The following is a 25883-nucleotide window of genomic DNA, read 5'->3' on the forward strand; positions in this document are numbered from 1 at the left end:
TCACTACTCATACTCTGCTCTGGTTGGAGTCGTGGGTATTTAATCTGTTCCTTTCTGTTTAAAGAACCTGGCTGCTGGTGCACATGAACGATCCCACATTTGTGAACATCACGATCACCCTGGTGAAAGGGAGGGGCAATGACTCAGCGCAGCACACTTGGAACCCCAGTGAGAAACACTCACAGCCCAGGAGGAGGATTGGGGGTCGAGCAGACGCCTCCTCCCACCGCGCCCAGGTGCACCCACTGGGGACGGCTCTGCTCCCCCAGCCCTGCGCGCACCAGTGCAGTTCCCGGTATCGACAGTGAGGGACTTGCTCTCCCACTAGGCTGTGACTGGGTGGAAGGACGGGGTCTCCTCATCACCTCCCAACCCACCTCCTGGCACAGAGCACAGTGAGATGCAGACATCTGCAAAGACCGTCTCAATGGTCACCCCCTGCCCCGGAAGGCTCTGCGAAGGCTGCAGTCCATGTCTGACCAGCCCAGAGGCCTTTTCTTCTGGTAAGAGAATCACATGCTCAGGGGTGGATGCAACCTGGACAAGAGTACTACGGAATCCCACCCCCGTCCCACTGACCTGCAGACGGTGCTGTGCTGGGAAATGTTTGAGAACCAGTTCTCAGTCCAGGGTAGAAGAAAAACCCCGATTTATAGCTTTGCCAATTTCCACAGTGTAAATATTCCCACCACGGTCGACGTCAGTATGAGATCACTGAATGAGAAGTTGGAAGGGACGTGCCATAGCGCACTGTTATATAGCATTTCTATCATACAACAGTTATCAATGACCTCAGAGCACAGATAATAGGAAAATAGAGTTTTGAGTATTTGTTACTTTTGTTTCATCACACAACACATTACACATTTGTAATGGCTACTTGGTTTTGTGAGCTAATACGCTTCTGCCTTTTGCTTGAGCTGGCCGGGGCTCAGCTCCAGGCAGCAGTCATCCTGGCAAACCTGCCCTTCCCCTCCTCTCTCTGCCCCCAGAGTCTGGCTGAAGACATTGCCTTTCTGGAGCCTTCCCTGACTCGCCTGGCCTATAGTAACTCCTTTTTCTCTCTGAAATCCTCTAATACTTAAGTCTCTACTACATTACTTAGGAATTAGCTACACAATCTTCTGTCTTCCTGTGTGTGTCATACTAGTTTCGTGGCTGAGACTAGATGTGTACTCAACACGTAGGTTTTGGTTCATTAAATAATTATGATGCAGAAACACTGAACTGCAGTGAACCCACCTGGCTCTTCCCACCCAGAGCAAGCCCGGCACAGGGCTCACTCCAGGCCCAGGGCGGTCGCCTCTTTCCTTCATTCAACCACTGAGAGAGGGAGCCCCGTTTCTGTGCCAGGGCAGTGCTGGCTACCGGCTCCGTGGAGCTCACCCCTCATTGGACACTGCCACCCCCAGGAGCTCAGGCTGCGTCTGCGGGGAGGTGAGCACTGCACCGGAGACGGCGAGGGAAGCACGGGGAGGTGGTGACTCACTTCTCCAGCGCTTGCGGGGAAGGAGCAACCGTGAGTTTTATAAGCCGTGAAGGAAGTGTTTCAACGACACTGAGCAGGACTTCAGATTAAGAAACCCGATCCTTTAACAAAGTACTGACCATCACCTGGGCCATGCACCTGCCAGAGTGCGTTCGGTGGCAGCATCGCTTTATTCTCCGCATGTGGCAGGCCTGTCCTTGACTTCCCAGAAAATGACGACAAGCCTCACACACACGTTACTCTGAGGCCGATGACAGGAAAGGGGGCCTCCACCTCCACACGCCCACCAGTAATTCTCCGACCCAGCCAGGTCCCGGCTTGCACGATCGTGCGTCCAGTATGAAAATTACCTCCAAGGACAGTGCTCCGCCAGAAATATGAACCCTCTAAACAAAAACTGAACTTTTCACTTTCCATTACTGTTGGATTTATGCAGCTCCTTCCTTCACCACCAAGAAATAACTACTCGCCGAAGCAACACACGTGAAGGTTGTATGTACAAAACACAAGATGGTCAGCTGTTGTGTTTGCTCAGAGCATTCGAAACTAAGACATCGCTGTAGAGCGTCTGTGCAAAGATGCTCCTTATGAACTGGGAAGAGGCGAATTCTTAGGACAGAAAGTAGTATACGTATCAAATCGAAACCTGGGGGTACACATTGCCATGACCCCCCACTAGGACTACAGAATGAACGAGCACTTGTTCTCGTTCTGAGGGGGTTAAGCCTAGCGGACTGTACTTTGACCAAAGTTAGGGTGACCAACTTGGCCTGGTTTGCTGGGACTGTCACGATTTTAAAACGGGAAGTCTGACGTGCTTAGTTCGAGGCAAACTGGGAAGGTTGGGCGCCCTAAAAACCGTTACCAGGCAAAATGGTTACCACAGGGGGCCTCTTTCTGACGTGTTTCCTCACCTCCTGGTCAATTCAAAACGTTGTTTTTCTTGCCTAAGGTCTTTGATCCTGTGGTTTTTAACAGAATTTGTTACGTTCATCCCTCTGCCTGTCTGATACCATGCCAACATCTCCCTCCATTCATGCATGAGCAAAATGTTTGAACTTTACCATCTTTGTCTGCTGTAGCCTTACTTGTTTTTCTATTCTACGTATCTGAAACAAATCCCTGTTCTTTTGTTAAACCTAAAGGTTACCTCATCAAGTCTTCAAAGAGTCGACACGCTCTCATCGGCAGCTGGTACGTGTGCGGCAGGCGCCCAGCAGCCCTGTCTACCCGTGATGGTTCTGAAGCCAGAGAGATTTTCAAGGTCATCCGAACAGTTCCACCATGCACAGGGGTGGTTTGAAGAACACGCTGCAAATTGTCCCCCTGAACGGTCAACCCAATCCACGCGGAACTCCCAGGGGGGGAAACACGCTGTTTGCTGAGGCTCCTTGCTCCACCCTGGACGGCTCTAGCATTGGGGACCTTTGTGCGCATCTCTGGCGGCTTTCTCCAGATGCCCCACTGTGGCTTTCTGAGGTTCTAAGAATGCTGCAAGTCCCTCTTCCACATGATGTCCCTCAAACGTGTGGACACAGCTGTGACGCCTGTGGCCGTCCCTACAGCCCCCAGCACCTCCTCCCGAGTCCCACTGAGTTCCTGGTCATCCCATCCGCACACTCCCGAGCTTTGCAGAGCTCCCGTTCAGAGCATGCTCGGCCCCATCTGCCAGCGTGGCCGTCTGACTCCCTGGGGAATAGCTGCAAGACACCTTCCCCTCACGTTCCCAGAGCACACAGAGCCAACCCCAGGGGGTTAGGCCAGTGCACAGAACCCAGGACTGCAGCTCTAGATGCACAAAACCGTAGCACCAGGGCAGGGCCCCCTCACCCATGGCCCTACCGTGGCAAGCCCATGTCAAATATACCCCAAAATAGCACGGAAACTATAAAGGGAGCCGTAGGTATGTTCGAGAATAACTGCTCTACTCACTGCTTTCCATACCACGTAACTATATATTCTGGGATGGAAGAGGAGGATAGTATATATTCTACCACAGTAGGATGAAACACTAGCTACCAAAGCATTTCTAGGATTTTTTTCCCCCAAAACAAACTGTGGAAGTGAGGAATATTTTTAATCTAACATCTCCCCTCCTTTCTGGGGAGGAGAGGACAGGACCGGAGAAGGGAAGCCTCAAAATGTTTGAAAATGCCTCATACTCCGTCTGGGCCCAGAATAAACTGAAATAGAGGAAAATGTGAAAATGCTTTTTGCCATTAATACTCCCTTTGCTTTGTAGCTTGTTTTTATGAAAACTATTTCCGCCTTACTTCAAATTGTGCTATTTAAATTCTATTTCCAGTATATTGAAACCAAAAGCCATAGGCTAAAGGCAGTGGTCTTCCAATGTTTTTGATTCTTTTAGACAAAATTCAATATGTGCCACTAGCACACACAAATTTTACAATTGTAAAAGTCATATCTTATATGATTTATAAAATATTTATCCTCTCCAGGGAGACTGAAATGATAAAAGAAATACAAATAGGAGTTCCAAGGTTTTCTTTCTCTCTCCCAGTGGTCTGTCGGGTTCGCCCCGGGAATACCACCCCACTCTGAATACCACACACAGCCGTCTTATGAAGTTACAAGACACCAAAGTCAAACTTACAACCTCATTTGAAAGCCGTAACTTAAGTCACAAGTGAAATTTAATGCTTCCAAAAACAAATGGGCACCTTGGCTGAGAATTTATTTATTTATAAACCACATCAACAGCTAAGACAACTTGCTTTAGGCCAAGCACCCACTCACACAATTCAGGATCACACCTGTATTCCCAAATTTGCTGTCTCTGTAGTGAGCCCGTTTCAAATTTGGCGTGGTCCAACTCCCACTTAAAATGTGATGACCAGGGGTTACAGATCCACAGTGGACGAACATATATACACAGACACATACACACATATTTAAGATATAGAAATGAACTGTTACTCAAAATAAATAAGGCGTGCTGGAACATAGTTATATTCCTCTTTCTAAACACTTACATGTCCAGTGTCCTTCCTCGCACTATCCTTTGACTGAATCAGCTTCATAGGATGAGACCATTTGGATATTTAATACGCTTCTAACCACACGGCCTGTGAAATCGCCTGAGGCATTGAGCTGATAACACCCTGACGTGATCACAGCAGCTCTCAGTCCCCATCCCCTTTTCCTGCCCCTGAGTAAACAAAAAGGTGTTGGCAGAGAGGGCTAATTTTGTAACAAGCATCGCGTGGAAAAGCTCAGCAAAGTAAAAACCCAATTCCGAATAAAACCATTTCACTAGGAACTGGGCCAGAGTGCGACAGTGACCGTGAACAGAAACATTCCCTGTGAGCTGAGCAGACGTCTTCCCTGATACTTTAGGATCTAAAAATGCAGGAGCGCCCGGAACAGAGCAGACTGCCTCGGTGACAGGACTTCAGCTTGTAATTTTTTTTTTAATGCAAAGCAAAAAGAAGAAGACAAGACTTGTTGCCCTCTTTGTGGCCAGAGAGCTCGCCAGCACAACAGACCAAGTACTGCCCTGCGGGTGGGCAATGCCCACACCTGATTCGTCACGGGTGTCCCTCTCCTGTCACCCGTCAGGCCTTTCTCCAGGTTTGAAGGACAAAGCTTTTTATTCTACTTTTCCTAAGCAGATTGCTTTGGTGGTTAGCCAAAGCAGCTCTGAAGACAGTGTATTTCAAGAGATGATATAAATGCCACTTGAACATACTGTGCAAAGAATACAGGTGGCAGAAACGGACGAGTCTCCTTCAGGCACCCAAGCTCCGCCCCGCAGCCGGCCTTCCCGCGTGGCATCGCTGCCGGGCCGAGCAGGGCTGCTGCCTCCAGGTGAGGCTTCTGTACAGCGTCCATGCAGTTTGTCACCTTCTTCCATGGCCACTGTCACCAGCCCCACTTCAGTCATTTGAGTTCCTGACTGTTAAGAGGTAGGAAAAACGACGTCTTGGCTTGGTCCACGGATAAAAGCAAGGCATTAGCAGGAAACAGGGAGAGGGAGAGGAGAGAGAAATAAATACGATATTAACACATGCCATCTCTCAATGACCGGGACTTCACTTTGCACTTCACCGCCACAGTGGAAGAAGCAAAGACTTCGAAAGCAGAGTGTATTTGCTTCCTGGGGCTGCTGTGACAAAGTGCCACAGACTGGGGACCTTAAACAATGGAAACTTATTGTCTCACAGTTCTGGAGTCCAGAAACCTAAGATCCAGGAGTCAGCAGGGTGGATTTCTTCTGAGGGTGTGAGGGAGGGTCTGTTCCCTCTCCCCGGGCTTTTGGGACCTTAGGGTCCTCAGGTGTTCATTGGCCTATAGGTGACATCCTCCTTGTGTCTTCACAGTGTCTTCCTCCTGCATGTCTTTCTCTGTGTCCACACGTCTCCTTTCCGTAAGGACACAGTCACACTGGATTGGGGCCCACCCTAGTGACCTCATCTTAAGTTGAACATCTGCAAAGACCCTCTTTCCGAGCAAGCCACATGCACGAGCACAGGGTCAGGACTTCAATCTCTTCTTGGAGTGCGGGCGGGGACACCATTGAACCCCCGAACACCAGCATCCAGTTCTCACAGCCCATCTTCCCTCTCGGTTCTGTTCCACCAAACTACTGCAATATTCGTGATGAGAGTTGACTACGTCAGCGCAGGTCCTGGGAGGGCACAGCCTGAAACATCTTCCCTGTCACCCCTGGTCTCCACACAGCCTGGAGGAGGCAGTCAATCGATCGATCAATCAATCAACAAAAGGTTCTGAACGAATTCACACTTTATTTCACAAAGGGCTCACTGTATATTTCCTACCCCCTTCCTTATGCCATTCCCTGTTTCGTTCTTTTTTTGGTGTTTGGGTTTTATTTTGTATTTTTTTTCCAGTTTATAAAACACATGTTCATTGCATAAAATACAAGACATTCAGAGAATATAAAGACAATTTAAAAAATCATCTCTAATTACAATTCCTAAAAATAGCATTCTAATAAACTTACTTCCAGTCTATGTTTATAAAATTGGTGTTAGACTGTACCAAGGGTTTTGCATCATGCTATTTTTGCTTAATATTATACTTGGGATATAACACGGTTTAAGGAAATAATGACCCAGGGGGGTATCTTTCTATAAAAGATTATGTGTGAACAGATTTTCTGCACCCCAAAAAAAAAATTAATAGTTTCTCAAGGTATATTTTGAGAAATGTTGCTCAAGGAGAAATAAAAATAAAGTGCTTGGGATTTCTGAGGGATGAATACAGGAGGCCACCGTGCCCACGATGGGGAGCTGCCGCTGGGCGCCACCGTGTACACACGCACCCTCCTCCAGGCCTGCACGCTGCTTCTCAGCCTCTGCTGACACCAGCATATGCGCTGTCCTCTGACTAGGCCGCCTTTTCCTCCTCTTGCCAACGTGTCACACCTCCCTATCATTCCTCAACACCAGGCTCGGATGCCGCGGGGACGTGGCTGCAGCCTACACAGGGCGGAAGGGCTTTCTCCGCACTCCCTGTGCACGTCTAGCCCAGCTGCTGCCCCACGGCCTTGCGGTGCCGTGGCCCCACCAAGGGCAGCAGCTGCATCCCCTGCGTCTCTGCGCTCCAAGCGCCTGCCTCCCCAGGATGAACTCAGAAGCAGGTTTGTTGAACGCCCCACGAGCGGTGACAGGCATTCTGCGGGGTCGCCTCGGGCGGAGACAGCAAATCAGCATGCGCGGGTTTGATCCTAGCAGATGTTTGCTTAACACGGTCCATGGGTGTTAGAATGAAAACCTGCATGGCATCCTGTATTCGCTTATTTCAAAACGTAGGAGAATCTCAGCTCACCCACTAACTGCTTGGCCTTAGACAAGTCATCCGCCCTCTCTGAGCCTCAGTTGACTGATCTGCAAAGTGGGGACTTGCCTGCTCATGGCGCGGTTGTGTGGGTAAAGCAGGTGGTGGCTATAAAAGGTTTAGCACGTTGCCTGGCAGACGCCTGGTATGTAGTCGACACTGGACGAATTGTGGCAGGTGTAACGATCAGAGCCGAAAATAGCTACCAATTATGACTTACTTCTCTTTTCATTTCTCCGCAGCCCTGTAGAGTGTCACCTCAGAGGCTGCAGGTTGAGAGCTTGTCATTTACAATCACCAGTTGGACCCTGGCCTCACCTCGGGGGCCTGGGCGGGGCTGGGTCGTGTGGACGTGGGAGGCTCCGCGCCCACAGACTTTGGGTCCCCGTCTTAGCCCTGCCGCTTCCTGTGTGGCCCTGGGCAAGTCACTGAGACTGTCTGTGCCTAAGTACGCAAACCAATGCCTGGAACAATAAGTGCTAAGTATGTGCTAGTAAAGGTCTGTAGGATAAAGGGATGGAATTAGGAGGCCTGATTGCTCTTAGCTTGCACTTGCCGTGGTTCTTTTAGTTTTCACCATCTACCATTCTGGTATCATTTAAAATTCAGACACTTAAGTTCTTTGACTTGATAAAGAATTTTAAGAAAGATCTAAATCAAAGCAATTTCAAGATTGCTTCTGCTACATTCCATTTGGTATGCTGACTTGCTAGTCTGGTATGTTTTTGTTTTTTTAATACTATCCAAAAAGCCTTACTAAGTGAAAAGAAAATGGAACAAGATTTGTTTTGCCCAAATACAGGGCAGACAGCATGGTTTTGTTCTGTTAGTAATGACTGGTGTAACATGCGGCAGGTAGAACTCGTTTTGTAAGATGACGGTGAGATCTTTGGGAAACCTACTGCAAGCCTCGGGCACAGGACGGTGGCTGCCGCGGCTCCCCACCGTTTCCCCAGCACCAGGCGCGGTGCCTGGCACGTACTAGGTGCTCAATAATACTCGCCGAGTAAGTCACCCAAAAGTTACTTAGATTCACTGTAGCCTTCTCATCTCGTGGACCTAGTTATGGATTCTAGGTCATCACCTGGGTCTATGGGGAGATACACCCCTCAGAACCAAGAAACAAAAGAAAGAAGACTGCTCTCGGACCCATCCTGAGGGCACCCAACCAAACCATCACGTGCGGAGACTGAGGAGCCTCCCGAGGCGACACCATCACAGTGAGTGACACCAGTGAAGTCGGGCTGCGTTTGCCTCTGCAAGTCATGGAGCAGGAGAGGTAAAAGGCACCAGCAAGTGGCAGACGTTTGAAGAGGAAAAGGCTGTTCCAACAGACGCTCTGTGTCCCCTGCTTGGTCCAGGGGGAAGGGCTCTGCCTTCGGGCTGGAATCGTGGACCCACAGGCGGCACGAGCCATGGGGCTTGCCAGGGTCTTCTAAATCCTTTCAATCTTTCACTTACCAAAGCCACAGCAGTGAAGGGTCACTGAAGGGAGATGACGCCAACTTTAGGAGATTGCGCTGATGCCAGTCTCCAGCCAGTCCTTGGTCCTCTCCTCTGGACGGCCATCGCCACCTGGGACTGGCGAGGATGAGTCTTTGCACCTTCAAAGCGACGCCCGAATCTGGGGCCGTGGCTCCCTAGCAGAGGTGATGGATAGGTCCTGTTCAACTGCACATTTTTGCATCTCAAAGATGGCAATCGAGGGGGCAGGACTGGGGGGTTTGGGGGACAATCTAACAGATCCTTTTATCGGACATCTTGGAGGTAACTATTGTGACAAGTGAAGGAGTCTAAACCTGAACAGCAGTGACACAGCGCAGCCCAGCTTGGACTGGATCGAGGACATGCCGCCCTGCCGTTACCCAGGCTGGGGAGACGCAGAGGAAGCCGCTGGCTGCAGAGGGAACCGGGCTTGCTCTCTCTCGGGAAATGCCACTGCAACGCCCTCTTTGAGGGATCACGGCTTTCTTGCCAGCAACACCCCAGACCTGCCTTGTATTTTCATTCTATGGGGTCCCCAGCAGTTGCCTCAGGACAGCACATGGTCCTACTTAACTCCTGCTCCTGATTCCTCTCAGAAAGACCCCTGAGGGAGGCGACCCCTACTCCCTCACGCCCTCCTCAGCGCACGAGCTGTGCCACCCTCCCAAGAGCCAGGTACCGGAGGGGAGTGCGTCTGCATGGACGGCTCCTGGGGGCAGCCGTGCGCTTCTGAGGGTCTCCTGGTCAAAGTGATCATAAGCAGCTCCCCATGACAGGCAAGTCTGGGGACGTCTAGGATCGGGTGTTGGCTGGTTGCTAGTCATGCCAGCAGCAGTGGTGCCTGCTGCTCCTGGGGAGGGCACCTGTCCAGCCACGGCTGGGCCCCTCCACTCCCTGTTGGGGGGCACCATGGCACATGTGCAGCCCGGAGCTAGATGATGCCCCTGGCCCCAGAGGCCCTGGCGGTGGGATTACTCCCTGGCACGGGTGGTGACCTTGATGGTGGTCTTCGTAGGGGCCCACATGGAAGTGCAGGATGGCTGAGTCTCTGTGGTCCAAGTAGCCTCCTTGGAACACCGGGACAGGAGTTCCAGGACAAGGCATTGAACTTGGAGCCCTGCACAAGCCATAGTGGGACTGGCTGCACAGGGCCGAGTGCCCATGTCCCGATGGTGTGGGTCTTTCCTGGCTCCCTCCTCGAGCTTCCCGAGGGTTGGCCCAGGCACCTTCGCCCACTACCCCCTTCCACCCCAGCTCTGCCCTCGCCCCAAGCCGGGTGACTCCCACCCACCACATCCTTGGCGTGTGTGGGCAGACCCTGGGGGCTCTCAGATGGTCCCAGAGGCAGCTGCAGCGGGGCTGGTTCCCACTGCTGGTTTCCTGCCACGGGCCCCTCCCCTCTCCCGCTGACTCCAGCCGGGCCTGCAGCGCCTCCTCCCCCAGGTGGCTCCCCCCTCCCCTTTCATTAATTCAGCATCAACAAGTCATCAACAGGTTAGGGACATTAATTCCCCTGCAGACCCTGCCCAGCAGCACCAAGAGGGTGGGTGCGCCTCACAGGAGCCCCGGCCTGCCTGGTGGCCACTGTCATAGAACTCTAGGGCGTGTGGCTCAGCCGGGCCAAGTTGACAAGCATCACGAAGCTGCCACCCCAGGTCTTCCCCTACTCCTCAGAGAGTCAGAAAGTCTGCGGGTAGTGTGGGCAGAGTCTCGGAGCTAGGTTAATTTGGTACAAACGTTTGACCCACAGAATCTACAATTGGTGACCTCAAAATGAAAGCGCTAGACGGTCACCCCCGCAGCAGCCTCCTGGGCCTGCCTTCTGTCTCAAGGGGCCTAGTGGAGAGACCGTCAGACTGTTCTACCTCACAAGAGTCCCCCAGGGAAAGCAGGGAAAAAGATCATTGGAAAAAAAAAAAAGAAGAAGAAGAAAGATTGTTTTATTTTACAATTTAACTGCATTATTTGAAACGTAACGTACAAGAGGTGCTTGGTGGATAAGGGGGAGGAAGCCCCAATCCAGGCCTTGCCGGGCAGCCCCCTGGCAGCCGCAGCGACAGCCTCCCAGGCCGGCAGGAGAGGGACCAGCCCGCGGGCTGTGGGATCAGAGGGGCACACGCAGGCAGGCGCGTAAAGCAGAACCAGGCGCTGCTCCGTCTCCACCGCCCGCGGGGAGACTCGGCCGCACCAGCGCTGGAACATCCCACGTTATGAGTCAGGCACCAAAGACTCTGCTCCACCAGCTTCACCTTGTCAGGCCTTCAGACCTACTGTGACAGCTGGGTCACAAAGCATGAGCCCTCGAACAGAGTCATCACCGAAGGACCCGCACCTCTGCCCAGAGGAGGGGCTCAGACACCCAGCCGTCCACCGAGCCGGGAGACCAGACTGCTCTCAACAATCGGCCCGAGGCTCAGGCTGGGTGAAGAATCTGCCTTCTCGCAGGAGAATGTACCTGCCTCCGCTCCCTGTGGCCTTCTAGATGAGTGCCACCAACGGGAGCCTGGCTACGCAGTTTCCTCCCCTCCCCTCCCCTCCCCTCCCCTCCCGCACGCACAGCCCCGCAGAAGCGCTCCTGCCCCGTCACCACGCCCTGATGAACCTGCCAGATGGGCTCGCAGGCCGACTTCTGCCAGGCCTGCTGGCCGCTGCCCAGCCCTTCTCAGGTGGCAAATCTACAGTGACTTGTGCATCCTGAAGTACGCTACACACGCTGATACCGTCACAGCGGCTCGACATCTGCTCCCAGGCAGGACACCCGCGGCGGTGGCGAGTGCGGTGCACAGCCTGCCTCCCTCCCGCTCCGCCTCGCCCAGCCTACCCTCCGCACACATGGCAAATAACCTGGGCTGGGTCGGGGCTGAAAAGGGAAGGTAAACGGCTTCCCGAGAGCCAAAACAAGGAACTCTAAGCCCTTTGTTAGGAAAATGTTGGAATCTGGGTCAATTCTATTCCATTCCCTTTATTTAGTTGAGCTTTTACAGTTCCCTACCCAAGTAACACACCATAGTGGTAAGAAAGACAAGACCCCCTTGCCCACCCTTCCCCACGCTCCCCCCAAGAGACACACGTCCCAGTCTTCATCCTTAATTTGATGTACTATGAACGATTCACAAAGCGCTCTTTCAGACAGCGCCGCATGCTGCTGTTTCAGCCAGTCACTGAGATCGGTCCTGTTACCTGGACTCAGAGAGCTGCGTGGCTCTCGCCAGGTGACACAACCTCAAGCAGGAGTGTGAGGTGTTTCATTTCGCAGCCTAGCGCTCCCAATTCTGACTCCCCCTCCACACCGCGTGGCCTTGCGCATCACAGGAACCACGTGGAGCTGTGCGTCAGAAAGCCGTCCAAAACCACCAGCCTCCCGGGCCAGGAAAACGGAGTGGGGGCTCAAACGTGCAGAACTGGTTGGCGGCAGCACGGAATGGCAACTGCGGCAGCGGGCTGGGGGGGCAGCGGGCTGGGGGGACAGCGGGCCGGGGGGGCAGCGGGCCGGGGGGACAGCGGGCGGGGGGGGGCAGCGGGCCGGGGGGACAGCGGGCGGGGGGGGGCAGCGGGCTGGGGGGGCAGCGGGCCGGGGGGACAGCGGGCGGGGGGGGGCAGCGGGCCGGGGGGGCAGCGGGCCGGGGGGACAGCGGGCCGGGGGGACAGCGGGCCGGGGGGGGCAGCGGGCCGGGGGGGGCAGCGGGCCGGGGGGACAGCGGGCGGGGGGGGGCAGCGGGCTGGGGGGGCAGCGGGCCGGGGGGGGCAGCGGGCCGGGGGGGGCAGCGGGCCGGGGGGGGCAGCGGGCCGGGGGGGGGCAGCGGGCCGGGGGGGCAGCGGGCCGGGGGGGCAGCGGGCCGGGGGGACAGCGGGCCGGGGGGACAGCGGGCTGGGGCTGGGGGCGCCGCGTGGAAGGGGCCTCTCCGTTTTCTTTCATTTCACCAGCCCTTCCCAGGGCCCTGAGAGCATCTGCGGTCTGCCTCACCCCTGTTTTCTTTTCTTTTCTCTTTTTTTTTAAACCTTGACATTAATAGCTTCTCCTAATCTTTCTGTTTTTTTTAAACCCACAACGTCAGGGGGAAAAGAAAAAAACAGCCAGTCTTGGCCACCTTTCTCTAGAGATTAACAGGCATATACTGTACAGTGGAAATGTAATGAAATTCTACCCTTCGCCCCCTTTTTCTAACTTTCTTCCTTCCTTTCACTTTAAAGACGACGCTGGCCCATCCTCCCCTCCCTGAGCGGCCCACTAAGCCAGCCTGACTTGGCCTTTCCTGCCCGAAACCTAGGCAAAAATAAGACAGAGCAACCCCCTAAAGCCAGCCGTCTAGATTAAATTACTTTCAAGTTGTTATCCGTGCGGTGGGTCCTTGCCAGTCGACTAGAATTCTCTGCTCGGTGGGGCCTGCTGGTAACCAGGCTGTTTTCGCTGCGTTTGTCTCATTTGTCATTGGTGTCACTGTGGCCTTTTGCATGAGCACCTTACCATGCCAGGGCTGGTGACCGCTTTGAACTCACTTGGTACGACACCAAGCTCTTAACAAATATTCAATTACAAAGGGATGATGACATAGTTCTGTTAGTAAAAAGTGAGCAGGGTGATGGAGGGGCTGTGTCTCGAGGAAACAATTTTTTTCTGCCTCTTCCTTAGAAAATCAGCTGCAAATGGTGAATGCTGCTGATTTTCTAAGCTTAGAATGATTCATATGCCAGAAGACACAATTAAACCCATGAGCAGTTTCTGTCTGAGCTTAGCGGGAGAGGAGGAGAGTTACAGCACAGGAAGCTGCGTTGCTGTCTCCCATGGGTGCTACAGACTTGCCCCGAACCATCACCTACGGATGATCAGTGGCCCAGCAAAGGTTCCAGAATATTCTGTCTTGTCACATGTCTTTGGTTGCCGTGAAACAATTCAGGCTCTGAGGAACTCTGTCAATTACCTAGAACAAGTATTATGAAAGGAAGAGAAAAAGAGAACAGCTCTGCTACCTAACACCCCCAGGGACACCACAAATGGAGAAACCTGGACAGGGTGGGTGTGGTCCCGAATGTGAACTGACTCATGGCAATGAGGTGCCTGTGAGCCATGCCCAGGACGGCTCAGCCTCCCCTTCTACCACGTCCTCTTTCATGAGCCAGGACTGCTCCTCTAGAGGAGGAGAAGTCTTCTCTTCCCCCTCCACGTAGTTATAAAATGTCTCTGCTGCAGCCTGACCCAACCCATGGAAGCCTTCCTCCAGGATGGGCACAGATCACCATGGGAGGCTCCTGGAGGGAGGTGCTTCTGGGTCTTTCAGTGAAACTAGACTGCTCGCCCTTTGAGTGCCATGCACTGAGCCGCCAGCTGTCTTGGGTGTTTAATGTTAATTACTGAGTTTCATTTGGAATTTGTTCTAAATAATTCGATTTGTGATAGGTAAAAATCCACCTTGCTTTCTGAATTTGTTACATGTCTCCATTTCCACCAGAGATGAGCAGGCTAAAACATCCTCAGAAAAATACCTGCATGATCCTGCCATCACCTTAGTATGTCTTCACCACCAACCAAAACCAAAGCATAGTACTCTCAGGAACTCCAATCCCAAATCTTATTTCCTACTTCCTGACTCCACATGAGAAGCCCGATTCTTAACCATCTGCTGGAAATTTGGACAGGGGTTTTATGACTGCAAACACACAGGATTGATTTCACATTGCAAACCGACAGATTTTGGAACCTCCATAGGTGCATGAAAATTATCATATAAATGCAGGTTTCAGCGACAAGTGCAATCAGCACTGCTTTGATAAATTTAAAATCTGCTGAAACACAAACCTACTGCTGGAGGGTAAAAAGACGGTTAAAATTATAAGGTAAATCTCAGTCAACTATCTCCTTTCCCTCAATTATGTGAACCCTTCTCTCTTCAAATAGCTACAGCTCCCATTCCAGGTCATCTCCTACTGTCTCTGCCCCACTCTGACACGTTTTTCCTTTCTCTGTACCCCTGAAGAGGCTACACACTAGGAGATGAATGTTAAAGGACATGACAAGGCAAAGTACCTCACACAGCACTGGACTGCACTGGTGGCTGTGCCCAACAGGCCACAGACAGGTGGATTAAAGACCACCTGTTTTACAGTTATAACTCAGCTTCATAATCTTACAGAAATTTTCAAGACATTTATGTAAAGCATTCTAATATAAGATACAGTAGGTCTTGCACTCAAACCATGTAAGAAACAGTATCTGACATATTTGCAACTTCTGAGTTGGCAAAAGAAATCGTGAGTAACAGTGGTCATTTTTTCCCCAAGTTAGTATTTTGAAGTTTAACAAATAAGAACTGATTGGATCAGCAGTAACCCATTTGGGTAATTGTACACAGCTTGTATTTTGACTGAAATTCAAATTTCATTGCTTTATTTAAAGGGCATCAAAAAAATACTAATAATTTTGGGCCAGGCGTGGTGGCTCACACCTGTAATCCTAGCACTCTGGGAGGCCGAGGCAAGAGGATCACTTGAGGTCTGGAGTTCAAGACCAGCCTGAGCAAGAGCAAGACCCCTCATCTCTACAAAAAATACAAAAATTAGCCAGGTGTGGTGGCACACACCTGTAGTCCCAGCTCCTGGGAGGCTGACGCAGAAGTTAGCCCAGGTGACAGAGCAAGACTCCGTCTCCAAAAAAAAAAAATTAATAATTGTGTATTCTTGACATAATCTAAATCTATTTTTTTAGATGTTTCATTTGAAAGAGCTCGTATTTTGAAATCTATTCATATCCGTATATATGATTGCTGATGATATACTATGTGTTCTTTTGAGAGTAGGTATAGGCTAAAGGTTAATCATCAGCAACAACAAAACACATCTCTAAGACCTCAGAATGCACCGATTTCATTTTTTTTTTGTTTGTTTGTTTGTTTGTTTGGTGGTTTGAGGCATCATCTATTTGAAAATAACCCTTGAACCAATGGTGGCTGAGAAACAGGCACCTCTGCCTGGGCTGTTTGTACAGTAATGGGTACCTGGACATGCAAGACCCGCTTTGTCACTCTAGGATGTCACTCTAAGAATAACAACTACAGTTATTCTTCTCTTGGTTGGGAAGTGACAGAACACTCTGTTGGAAATGGGGGTGGGAGGATTGAGGAGAAGAAAGGCAGGGAGAGACATATTTCACCTGTTTTAATTGTTGAAACTCAAGCCAGTTGAACTAGTCATGTTTAAAATAGCCTAGCATAATCAAACACAAACACACACATACACACAAACGAGTGTACACAAGGGTAGAAATCTGACTAGGGTTGGTGGATTGTACCAATGTAAATTTTCGGGTTGGAATACTGTACTCCAGCTATGTGAGATGCTACAACGGGGAAACTGGCTGAAGTGTATATGGGATTTCTATGCATTTCTTACAACTGCATGTAAATCTACAATTATCTCAAAATAAAAAGTTGAAGGAAAAAAAAACAAGGAAGAGAACAATATAGTATACTGCCATTTTGTTTTTTAAAAATACACGTATGTATGTGTGTGTACATGGAGATTCACACACATACATGTACACACATAAGAGCCACATATATATACTATTTCCATAAGGATAACAAGAAATCATTAATACTGATCGCTTTTGAGGAGGAAAACTAGAGAAACAGAGATAGAATGCATGTTAACTTTTTACAGTCTACCCTCTGTGCCTGCTGGGTTTGGTGCTATTGGCATTACTCATTCAAAAAATAATTTTTGAAGAATAAGGACAAAAATAGCCATTTCAAACATAAAACAAGCGAAACCAAAAAACAGCTTAGCATACAACACAAGCCCGGTGAACCCATATCAAGAGCCGTAATTCTGATACACACATCCCCAATGAAGATGAAAATACAGAATTGTAAGTATCTTACGGCTTGAGATGCAATAGGACAGTCTGCAGTTGATCTTCCTGAAGAGCTGCTTGTTAATCGGCCAGAGCACGAGCGTAAAGAGCTGGATGGTGTTGATAATTAGCCCCGAGGCAATAAACACATAGCAGAAGACCAGGTGGCACAGGAACTGAGACTTCAGCAATCCAACGAGGTCCATGATGTGTGGTTGCCTTTATTCAAAAATAAATAAATACCCGCAGTAGAATATTTCCAGAAGGAAGAAAGATCCAGGACTCAGGAAAGCGTCTAAAACACAAACCAATATTAAACATTACCAAAAATGTGATATGCTTTTATAGACCAGAAAAAAATGCTCCTCAAAGACAAACATACACTTGAGGTTAAACTCATTGTACACTCATTGATTTATTTTTGTTTAGCCAACGCTGATATAGTGCTTACTTCCTGTTGGGCACAGTCCAAGCCCTTCACAAATAATCCTTCCTTTAATTCTCCCAACACCCTCAGAGGTCGGTACTTTTATGACAGATGAGGAAGTTGAGGTCTGGAAGGTGACAGGCTCAGCCAGGGTTCTCCAGCCTCCCCACTGAGCCGCGGCTGAGCGAGAAGGGCAGGGACACATCTGGGGTGGGCCTCAGTCCCAGAGCCCCCTGCACTAGTATGACATTTACCACGCTCTGCTACTGCCTATTGAATTCTTCACTTTCCTCCCCTGCTCTGCCAACCTCTCCAGGACAATTACCTTAAAGATCGTCGTCTCCCTAGCACCTTAGAAGCGTCGTTGGCACAAGGTGGGAGCTTAATTTTTAAAAAGTATTTGTAGGATGATTTAATGAAGGTAGACAAGGGCTGAACTTCGAGAGTATCAGTAAACACACAAATTAACTATGAAGGTAAGGAAACGACCCCCGCTGCTCCCTGGCCCGCCACCCCCAAGCCCCCTCTGCCATCAGAAAGAATCCCCACACACACAGAGCAGCAGCACTCACAGTCCTATGTCCGCCTCCAGATCCAAATGGAATAATGAAATGGCTTTATGGCTTGGGAAATAAACGGTTTTCTTTGTGAAAAAAGGTGAAAGCAGGAGTTTCAAACACTCTCATGGAAAAGCCAGCTGCAGAGCAGTGCACTGGCTTCCTCCGAGCACAAGAGCCTTGCGAACATCCCAGGAAGAGCTCACGTTGCAGGACAAACCTCTGACAGTAAGGGCTGTGGGACCCTGGATTTGTTACACTCTTTATCAATAACACCAGCAAAAAAGAGCGACCTGCGTACAGCCATGCCCCGACTTCCAATGGTTCAAATTAACGATTTTCAGCTTTATGAGGGTGCAAAAGCTATGTGAACATGGCAGAAACTCCGCGTACGCACACAACCATTCTGTTTTTCACTTTCAGTATTCAATAAATTACATCAGATATCAGCACTTTGTTATACAATAGGCTTTGCGTTAGATGATTTTACCCAACTGGAGGCTAATGGAGGTGTTCTGAGCACATTTCAGTTAGGCTAAGCTAAGCTACCGTAGAGGTTGGTTGAGTGTATTAAATGCATTTTCCACTTACAGTATTTTCAATTTACAGTGGGTTTATCAGGCTGTAACTCCATCATAAATCAAGGAGCATCTGTAATAGTTTCAGAAATATTATCTCATTTTAAGGCTCCCATGAATACCATGAGATGAGTATTATCATCCCACTTTTCAGAATAAGAAACAGGCAACTGCTGGGTTAGCTGACTGGCCTAAGGTTGCCACAATGGATGACTGACCGTGGGGCCCAGCTTTAACTCCAAGCTCTTTCTCCTTCGCCTGTCTGGGCTGTTCTGCTCCTGAGGTGTGGGGAGAGGTTCTCCCGCACTCAGAACTCCTATTGGTACAGCAGCCCCGAAATTACCCCAAGAGCAAAAGACAGCGCAGCCTCCAGTGAAGTTCATAATCGCAAATGATGCTGAGAGAGGTAAAATGAAACTGGCTCCTGGGCCAGCTGGGTGGTTCGGAGGATGGTCTCAGGCATAAGGACAGTCAGAGGGTGGCAGGTTCCCACTGGCACATCTGGAAGGCAGCTGCATGTCTGCGAGATTCCTACACATTCCTGATAGGAGAGAAATGGGACCCTTGGCCTGATTTCTCTGAAATCAGCTTAGCTGAGACACCCCATTCTTCAGGTCCCAGAAGCTCCACTCTATGGCACCCATCCAGGCCCTGCAGGTCTGAATCACCACATCTCTGGCCTTCCCCACATGGCATTTCCACGGATATTCCCAGGTTGTAAAACTCCTTACTTAGTTTCAGCGCTCCCAGTCTCCCTGTAAGGAACAGGCATTAAGCTGGCAGCTCGCCCTCCACACACTGGACTCCAGGAGCCACACAAAAGGCAGTGATTTGCACCAGTTTACAGCTCGGCAGCAGGTTTGGTTTGATGCTGAATATTCATGCAAGTTTATTCCTTGTCCCTGGACTAGCCACTCACGGCTTGGAGACAATCTGGCCAGACAAAATTGGATTCTTCTCTAGGTTTCTGGGGTCTAGCATTTATAAAATAGTTGACAAATCCTTTGCTTTGCTGATTTAACACTAAGAAAAGGAAGTCAACTGACAGGGGAGATGCCAGGGATTAAATGCTGCATCGAACCAGCATTCTGAACATGGGCAGAAAGCAGTTGTCACTGGGAATCACAAAAGGTTTAGGAGAATTTATTCCAAATTACCTTTATTTCCCAATCTACTGATGGCTTAGTAGATTTGGAATTTAATCATTCAACAAAGTCTCTGGCCGTCCTTGAGAGCATATTGAAAAACTGTTGGCTACAAGTCTAACAGCTGTTTGAAAAACAGGTCATCGTCGTTAACGTTGAGGTGGGGGTTACTGAACGCCAGCGAGAGCCTCCTTCAGCACCATTTGGGTGTAAAAAATAAGCTGTTCATATAAGGATGTGGGCAACGTTGGGGCTGCACACATGGGGGACGGTAACTATGAGCCAACAGTGTAACAAAGGGGTTAAGTCAGCTAGTGTAGACCTTTAGAGAATATTAGACTACACTGAGTAAAAAAAGTTCACAAAGAAGCATGATTCCGATTCTGCGTTATAAAATAATAATGTGTGCATATATATCATTCACATCCACATCTATTTCTATGTCCGCAGCTACCTATTAATAACCGCTAAATTCTGGAGGAAGGTATAAGGGTGATTTCTTTTTCCTTCTCTGTGTTTGATCACCCTATTCTGTGATGAGAATGAGAGCTGCCCACTCTGGGCACAGACTGGACGGAGCCCATGTCTCGGCCACCTGGAGGTTACCTGTGGTCGAACATGGGCATGCGCAGTGAGGGCCAGGCGCCTGCGCGTCTCCGAGGGAGGAAGAAGAGCGCTGCTTGCTAAAGAGACGAGAAAGGGCTAAGGGCTGGCACGTCCTATTAAAGAGAGCGGAAAAGTGATAACCCAGCCGGCAAGGCAAGAGAAGCTGTGAAATGTGAAGGCAGCCCAGGCCACCTGGGGTCCAGGCACTGTCATCTGCGCGGGGCGACGCAGCACAGTTGTAGGGTGCTTATGTAGAGAGTCGGGCAGTTCTGGCTACACATCCAAGCTCAGCCACGTTACAGCCATGGCAGCTGCTTAACTTACTTGGCCCTCCGTTTCCTCCTCTGTGAAATCGGAACAATGCCACCAGCGCGAGGTGGTTGTGGGAGCGAGTACAATAATGCATTTGAAACGCTTACCCGATCGATGCCTGGCACAGAAGGCACCAAGGATTGGAAGGCGTTTTCTATCATTTGCAAGAAACTAAGAAGGCAAAGAGGGAGCAGCTAAGATATATTACTTTGGCGTTTCTAGAAAAGCCAATGAGATATATACATCGGCTCAGTTTTCCTTCTTACTACACACCTAGATCCTGACATTTTCTTTACTTTACTTTCAAGCATGTTAAAGCATCCGCCCCAGTATGTTTTCATTCTAACCTATACTTTTCTGCTAGTGACTCAGAAATGGAAAATGATACATTCACAAAAACTCACATACGCTTTACCTTCTCAACTCCGCGATAACCTTTCCAAAGCAGGCGGATGAGGAAGTGGACTCGAGAACGCGCTCAAGGGCCAGCAGCCGAGGGCTCTCGGCGGCAGTGGCTTTCTCGAGTTGGCATTTGTGACATGAAGTTCCACTGACACCGAGAGCCGGGCACACACAGCAGCAGGGCCGCCGGTCTACCGGGCTTCTGAAGTGAGTTATGCGTGTGGAAAGCAGATGGCACCATATGCTGCCCAGCCTATGTTGGTGGAAACATAAGCAAATAAAAGCAAGCTCAGAGTCTACCCAGGAGAGGATTCAAACCGCATTCTCTAAATACACGCACAGAGCTGTCAGCTTAAGGCATTACATTAGGCAACAAATAAGAGAACCCTAGTTAAGACTTATATATTCTGCCTTATTCAATATTCTGAAACTACTAAATAAGCATGAACTTCAGTCGCACTCAGGAAGAGAGGCTAAACCTGAATGGCATTAGCTCTGTCACTAGCGTGTTTTAAAAGATACACATACACACACACACACACACACACTCTCTCTCTCTCTCTCTCTCACTCATATTACAGCACTCAACCAGGTCATGGCTATAGAAGAAGCAAAACTCCTTCTTCCAAAGAAATCAATCCAGGAAGAAATGCTGAAGTAATACTCGTGCCCAATTTAGCATCATCATTAAAATCTAAACAACATCTTATTGAGGCTCTTTTGACCTCAAAATCCAGGACAGCTCACAAGACATACAAAAAGAGATCAAAGAAATGCAAATTCTTTTATACTATTTTTTACATTCCAAACTAGTTTTTTTTGAATGGTAACACCTCATTCTAGAGAGATGAGGTAAAATAGGACCCACCGCCTCGTGCGAGTGCGAACGCCCTCCGCCTTGCCAGTGAGCACTATGACACACACCCTCACTCTGCCTGAGCTAGCAAACCAACTCCAGAAAATCTATCTTAAGGGCAAAATTAGCTTTTAGGAAATTCTCCATATATAAAGATATTCAACAACTACTATTTGTAAGCACCAAAGATTAGAAAAATTTACATTTCTGACATGAGAGGGGAAAAAGTGAATTATGAGAGACCCATCCAAAGGAATGAAGTGTTACTATAACAGGTTTGCAGTAAAATGGATAAATTTTCATTATGATGTTAAGTGACAAAGGGTACAAAATTATATAGGAAGATTAACTGCAACTCTAAAATCAAGTATAGGAAAAAAACTGGGAGAAAACAGTAATAGCAGTTATCTTTGTACACCCAGAGACACATATGGAAGTCAGTCCACCTGAAGCCGGGACCAAGCCCAAGGCTACAGCTTCCGCATCTTCATCTTTAGGAAGACGTTGGCTGGGTGAGCTCTGAGATCCCTTCCAAACTGATGCCCTCCCAAGGCAGGCTTTTTCCTTCATTCCAGTGCATTCTTCCTCAGTAGTGATTAAGGAACCCAGGTCCTCTGTTCCCCAACTCCCAACTACTGAGAAGGTTCCCAAGCAGGTCTAGTTGCCCAGAGGAATAAAAGAAAAACTTCAGGGGCTGGCAGAGACTGCAGCACAGCTAACGTGCGGAAAGCTGGCGAATTCTGTTCCTGGACCACTATCTTTGGTCTGCAGGGCAGAGGATGCCTGGGGACAACAGTGCCCTCACCCTAGGGGAAAGGGAGTGGACACAGTCCCAGGAGAAAGGAGGGCGGCGCTGTCCTGGGTGTAGAACATTCCGATTGCTGGCTCTACTTTAGGTGTAGTGAACTTAGCCAAAGTCCCCACGAGGGCAGCAACTGACCTGCGGAACTCTGAGGAAGCTACTTAGCTTAGTCCTGACAAACAAGGCTGAGTCTGGCTGGTGGATTCCTTGGAGTTAAGTTGGCCTAAGGCCCAAAACAAAACAGGAGAGAAAATTCTCTAGACCAAATTTAACTGTCTTTGGGACCATCTCTAACTAAAATATTCCTCAATTAAAAAATCATCATTGTCTAATGGTTTGACAGAAGCCTATATAAAATTAGCTTATTTTAAAATTTCATAGAACAGTCCTTTGTCCAAGATCCCCGTACAGTACACGGTGTCCATTAAAACCAACCGAACTCTGAAGAAGCCATAAATCATACTCAACTTTTTCATTATGTCCTCTAATAAATAACCCTTAGTCCCTCTCCAAAGTCCACTGTAAGATGATACAAATTAGGTCTACAGAAAACTGACGCACCTAAGTTCATATTTAACAGCTTTGAGTGGCTTCTGAGAGAAAAACAAAATTCTAAAGAGCTTTTATATCTAATTTAAGGAAACCAAGACGCAGAGGCAAAAACACAGACGGATAACCTTGGTAACTTTTTCTATCAGGAGAAGGAATAAAGATGGAAGGAAATGAAATTAGGTATTCTCCAAGGCCTTCTGTAGCTTTAATTTCTATGAGATGGAAATATTTACAGTTAAACATCACAGATTTTCTGAACAGTAACCAGGGCAGCAGGATCAATATAATAAATGTTTGGCATACATCATCTAATTGTCACAAAACCCACCATGGACGGTATTGTCATCCTCATATCATAAATGGGGAAACTGATGTCTAATTAGACTAGGTAACATGCACGGACAAACAGAGAGTAAAGGTGGGGGCCATGCCTAGACCACGGTTAATCCTGCCCACGCGACAATAGACTTCCCCAAGAACCTCAGCCTTCATGGGACCCTTCCACCTTTCAGCTCATGGTCCGTTTTTGATGGCTGGGGTGATCTCAAGTTTTTAAGCTACTGCCCTCTGCCAGCCAGTCCTGGAGAGCCCAGTCACAGCCTCCCTCCAGGCGGAAGGCCACCACCTCCGCACCCCAGTCCAGCTCTCCCCAGGGTCACTGGGGCTGGAGGACGCTGACCTTGGCGTTGGTGCACAGTCTAAGGGTGCCAGCTAGCTAGATGCATTTCCAACAACCAAGAATGTGTGAGCTCATTTAAAAGATATTCAGTGGAAGGAATATTTTAAAATTATGTCTAACCTATGGAAGTTTCAAAAAAATTCTGTCAAGTCCTGATAAAAAATCCAATATCTGGAAACCCAAAACTAAAATGAAATGAGAAAAATTAATCTTCCAAATGAGGAAACATCCACATTTCTGCTTTAAATGGGTATATTCCAACTAATAATGAAACTTTTTCACATGTGGAAGGAAAGCAGGATGTAAGGTGAATGGAAATTATTGTGATCTTCATCATCATCATCATCATCATCGCGGTTGTCAGATGGTTGGCCATCTGTTCCTAACAGACCTGAAAAGGCTGAAACCACATGGAGGCCGAGGTGTCTGAGGCGCAGCCAGGCCCGGGGCACGTCGAAGAGGGACAGCCTGAGACCCAGCCCTGGGCCGACAGGATCAGGAGTGAGGTGTTTGCCACTAAAAACGAAAAGCGTATTCGGTATATAAACCGCCTCCTACTCTACTCCCACCGTCACCACGGTGACGCGGTCAGGACTGGCAGCCAGTGTGGGAGACAAAGCCACGTGGCCAAAGTCTGTGTGGAGAAGCCTCACGTCCTAACTGTGTGATCTGGGGCAAGTAGCTTAACATCTATCTCTCAGCCTCAGTTTCTGCATCTGTTAACAGAGGTCGTAACCCCTACCTCCCAGGACCATTGTGACAATTAAACACACGAATAGGCAGAAAGCACCCAGCAGACAGCCAATGTGAAGGACCCTCAATCTCAGTCCCTGCCCCACTCCTGGGCTGCCTGGGGGGTCTGTCTCCTCCCGACACAGCTTCTCCACGGCCCCCCAAATCAGCTGTGCACGAGCTTTCCTTACTAGGATGACCCCAAGCTGAAGGGACGCCTAGGACCCTCAAAGCCCACTCACAAGTTTTAGTGAAATAATTATGTCCTTATTCCCATCCCAAAGGAGGGTAGTTCAAATTCATTGGTTTTGAGGCTCTCTTCATAATAATGGGTAATAACTTTTAATTCTCTACCCACATCTCATTGAAGAAACGAGTTGCATATACAACATGGGCCTTGTTTTTACCTTGTGGAAGAGAAATATGGACTGGGACTGATGAGACGGAGACCATCACCGCTGTGGTGCTCTTTGAATGCACCTGTGTTTTCCTGATCTCACAGCGCCTTACAGCAAGGAGCTGAGGACGCAATTCTGACAGATACGGAACACACGAAGAATAGGTAGATCAAAGTGTGTCTGTCGCTTGCGAGGAAGCAGGGAGACTTCTGGGCAGGGGCGAGGCTGACCTACCAGCGCAGACAGGCGTGTTCTTAGGGCACCAGCAAATCAGGGCACCCAAAAAGATTTTTTTAAATAAAATCTGATCTTTAGCATTTCAAAATAAAACAAAAACAATAAAAAGCCTTGAAAATTAAGACTTATGGCAAAACTAAAAACTCTGGAAATTCCCTTAACCATATTTTATTATTTAGCACTCTCATTTTTAATACCCATTGGGGAAAGAGTTAGAACCATAATCTATTTGGTATTATTCAGTATTTCGAAGCTCTATAACCTTTAAGCAGGCTACAATATGGCCAAACCACCTTACATTTTGATGCTGTGAACAGATGGGCCAGGAAACAGTGAGATGATCTACCCAACCGCCAGACGGAGATGGCCAGACCTATTCTCTGGCATCACCTGTCCAGGAAAGCTGGAAAGGTTACACAAATCTCTCCCTTCATTCTGGCTCAGCCCCCCTAGTCCGCCTGGGTCAACTGCCCCATTTTGCACAGGATGAAACACTGTCTTTGGCCACATGAGCATAAGCCCCTAACCAGCAGAGATCACCAGCCACAGATGAACAGGCCAACCCCCGAGACCTGGGGGGTTCCCAGTGTCAGAGATAAGCTATCTCATGAGGCCAAGAAGATGCGGAGTGATAGTAACCCGAGCTTAAAGGCCATGTAACAAAACCACATGGGTAAGAGAAGCTCTTCTAAACAACAGCTAACTTTGTGCAAACACCGAGCTTAAAGGCCATGTAACAAAACCACATGGGTAAGAGAAGCTCTTCTAAACAACAGCTAACTTTGTGCAAACACATGCCAGAAGGCACGGAATCAACTGGGAACTTATTTTGCACTGGCCTGTACCAACTTGGCTAGAAACCTTCTTGGAACCTAGAAATTGCCACTGCTCTAGCAATTGAGTAAACACGTGAAGAGGAGGGACCCGGTATTCAGAGTCAGGGAATCAGAGGTGACTCGT

At 49.1% G+C, this 25883-nt stretch overlaps 1 protein-coding gene across 1 annotated transcript in view; it reads right to left on the bottom strand.

Moving 5' to 3' along the window:
- AGPAT4 (1-acylglycerol-3-phosphate O-acyltransferase 4) overlaps positions 1-16846 on the bottom strand; it is a 65471-nt gene extending 48625 nt beyond the window's left edge. Inside the window, exon 1 of the mRNA XM_069488368.1 lies at positions 16669-16846. Coding sequence (XP_069344469.1) covers positions 16669-16846 — 178 coding nt within the window. The remainder of the gene's footprint in view (positions 1-16668) is intronic.
- Between the last annotated feature and the right edge of the window lie 9037 nt (positions 16847-25883).

This window comes from Eulemur rufifrons, chromosome 15, assembly GCF_041146395.1.
Source record: "Eulemur rufifrons isolate Redbay chromosome 15, OSU_ERuf_1, whole genome shotgun sequence".
NCBI classification, from domain to species: domain Eukaryota; kingdom Metazoa; phylum Chordata; class Mammalia; order Primates; family Lemuridae; genus Eulemur; species Eulemur rufifrons.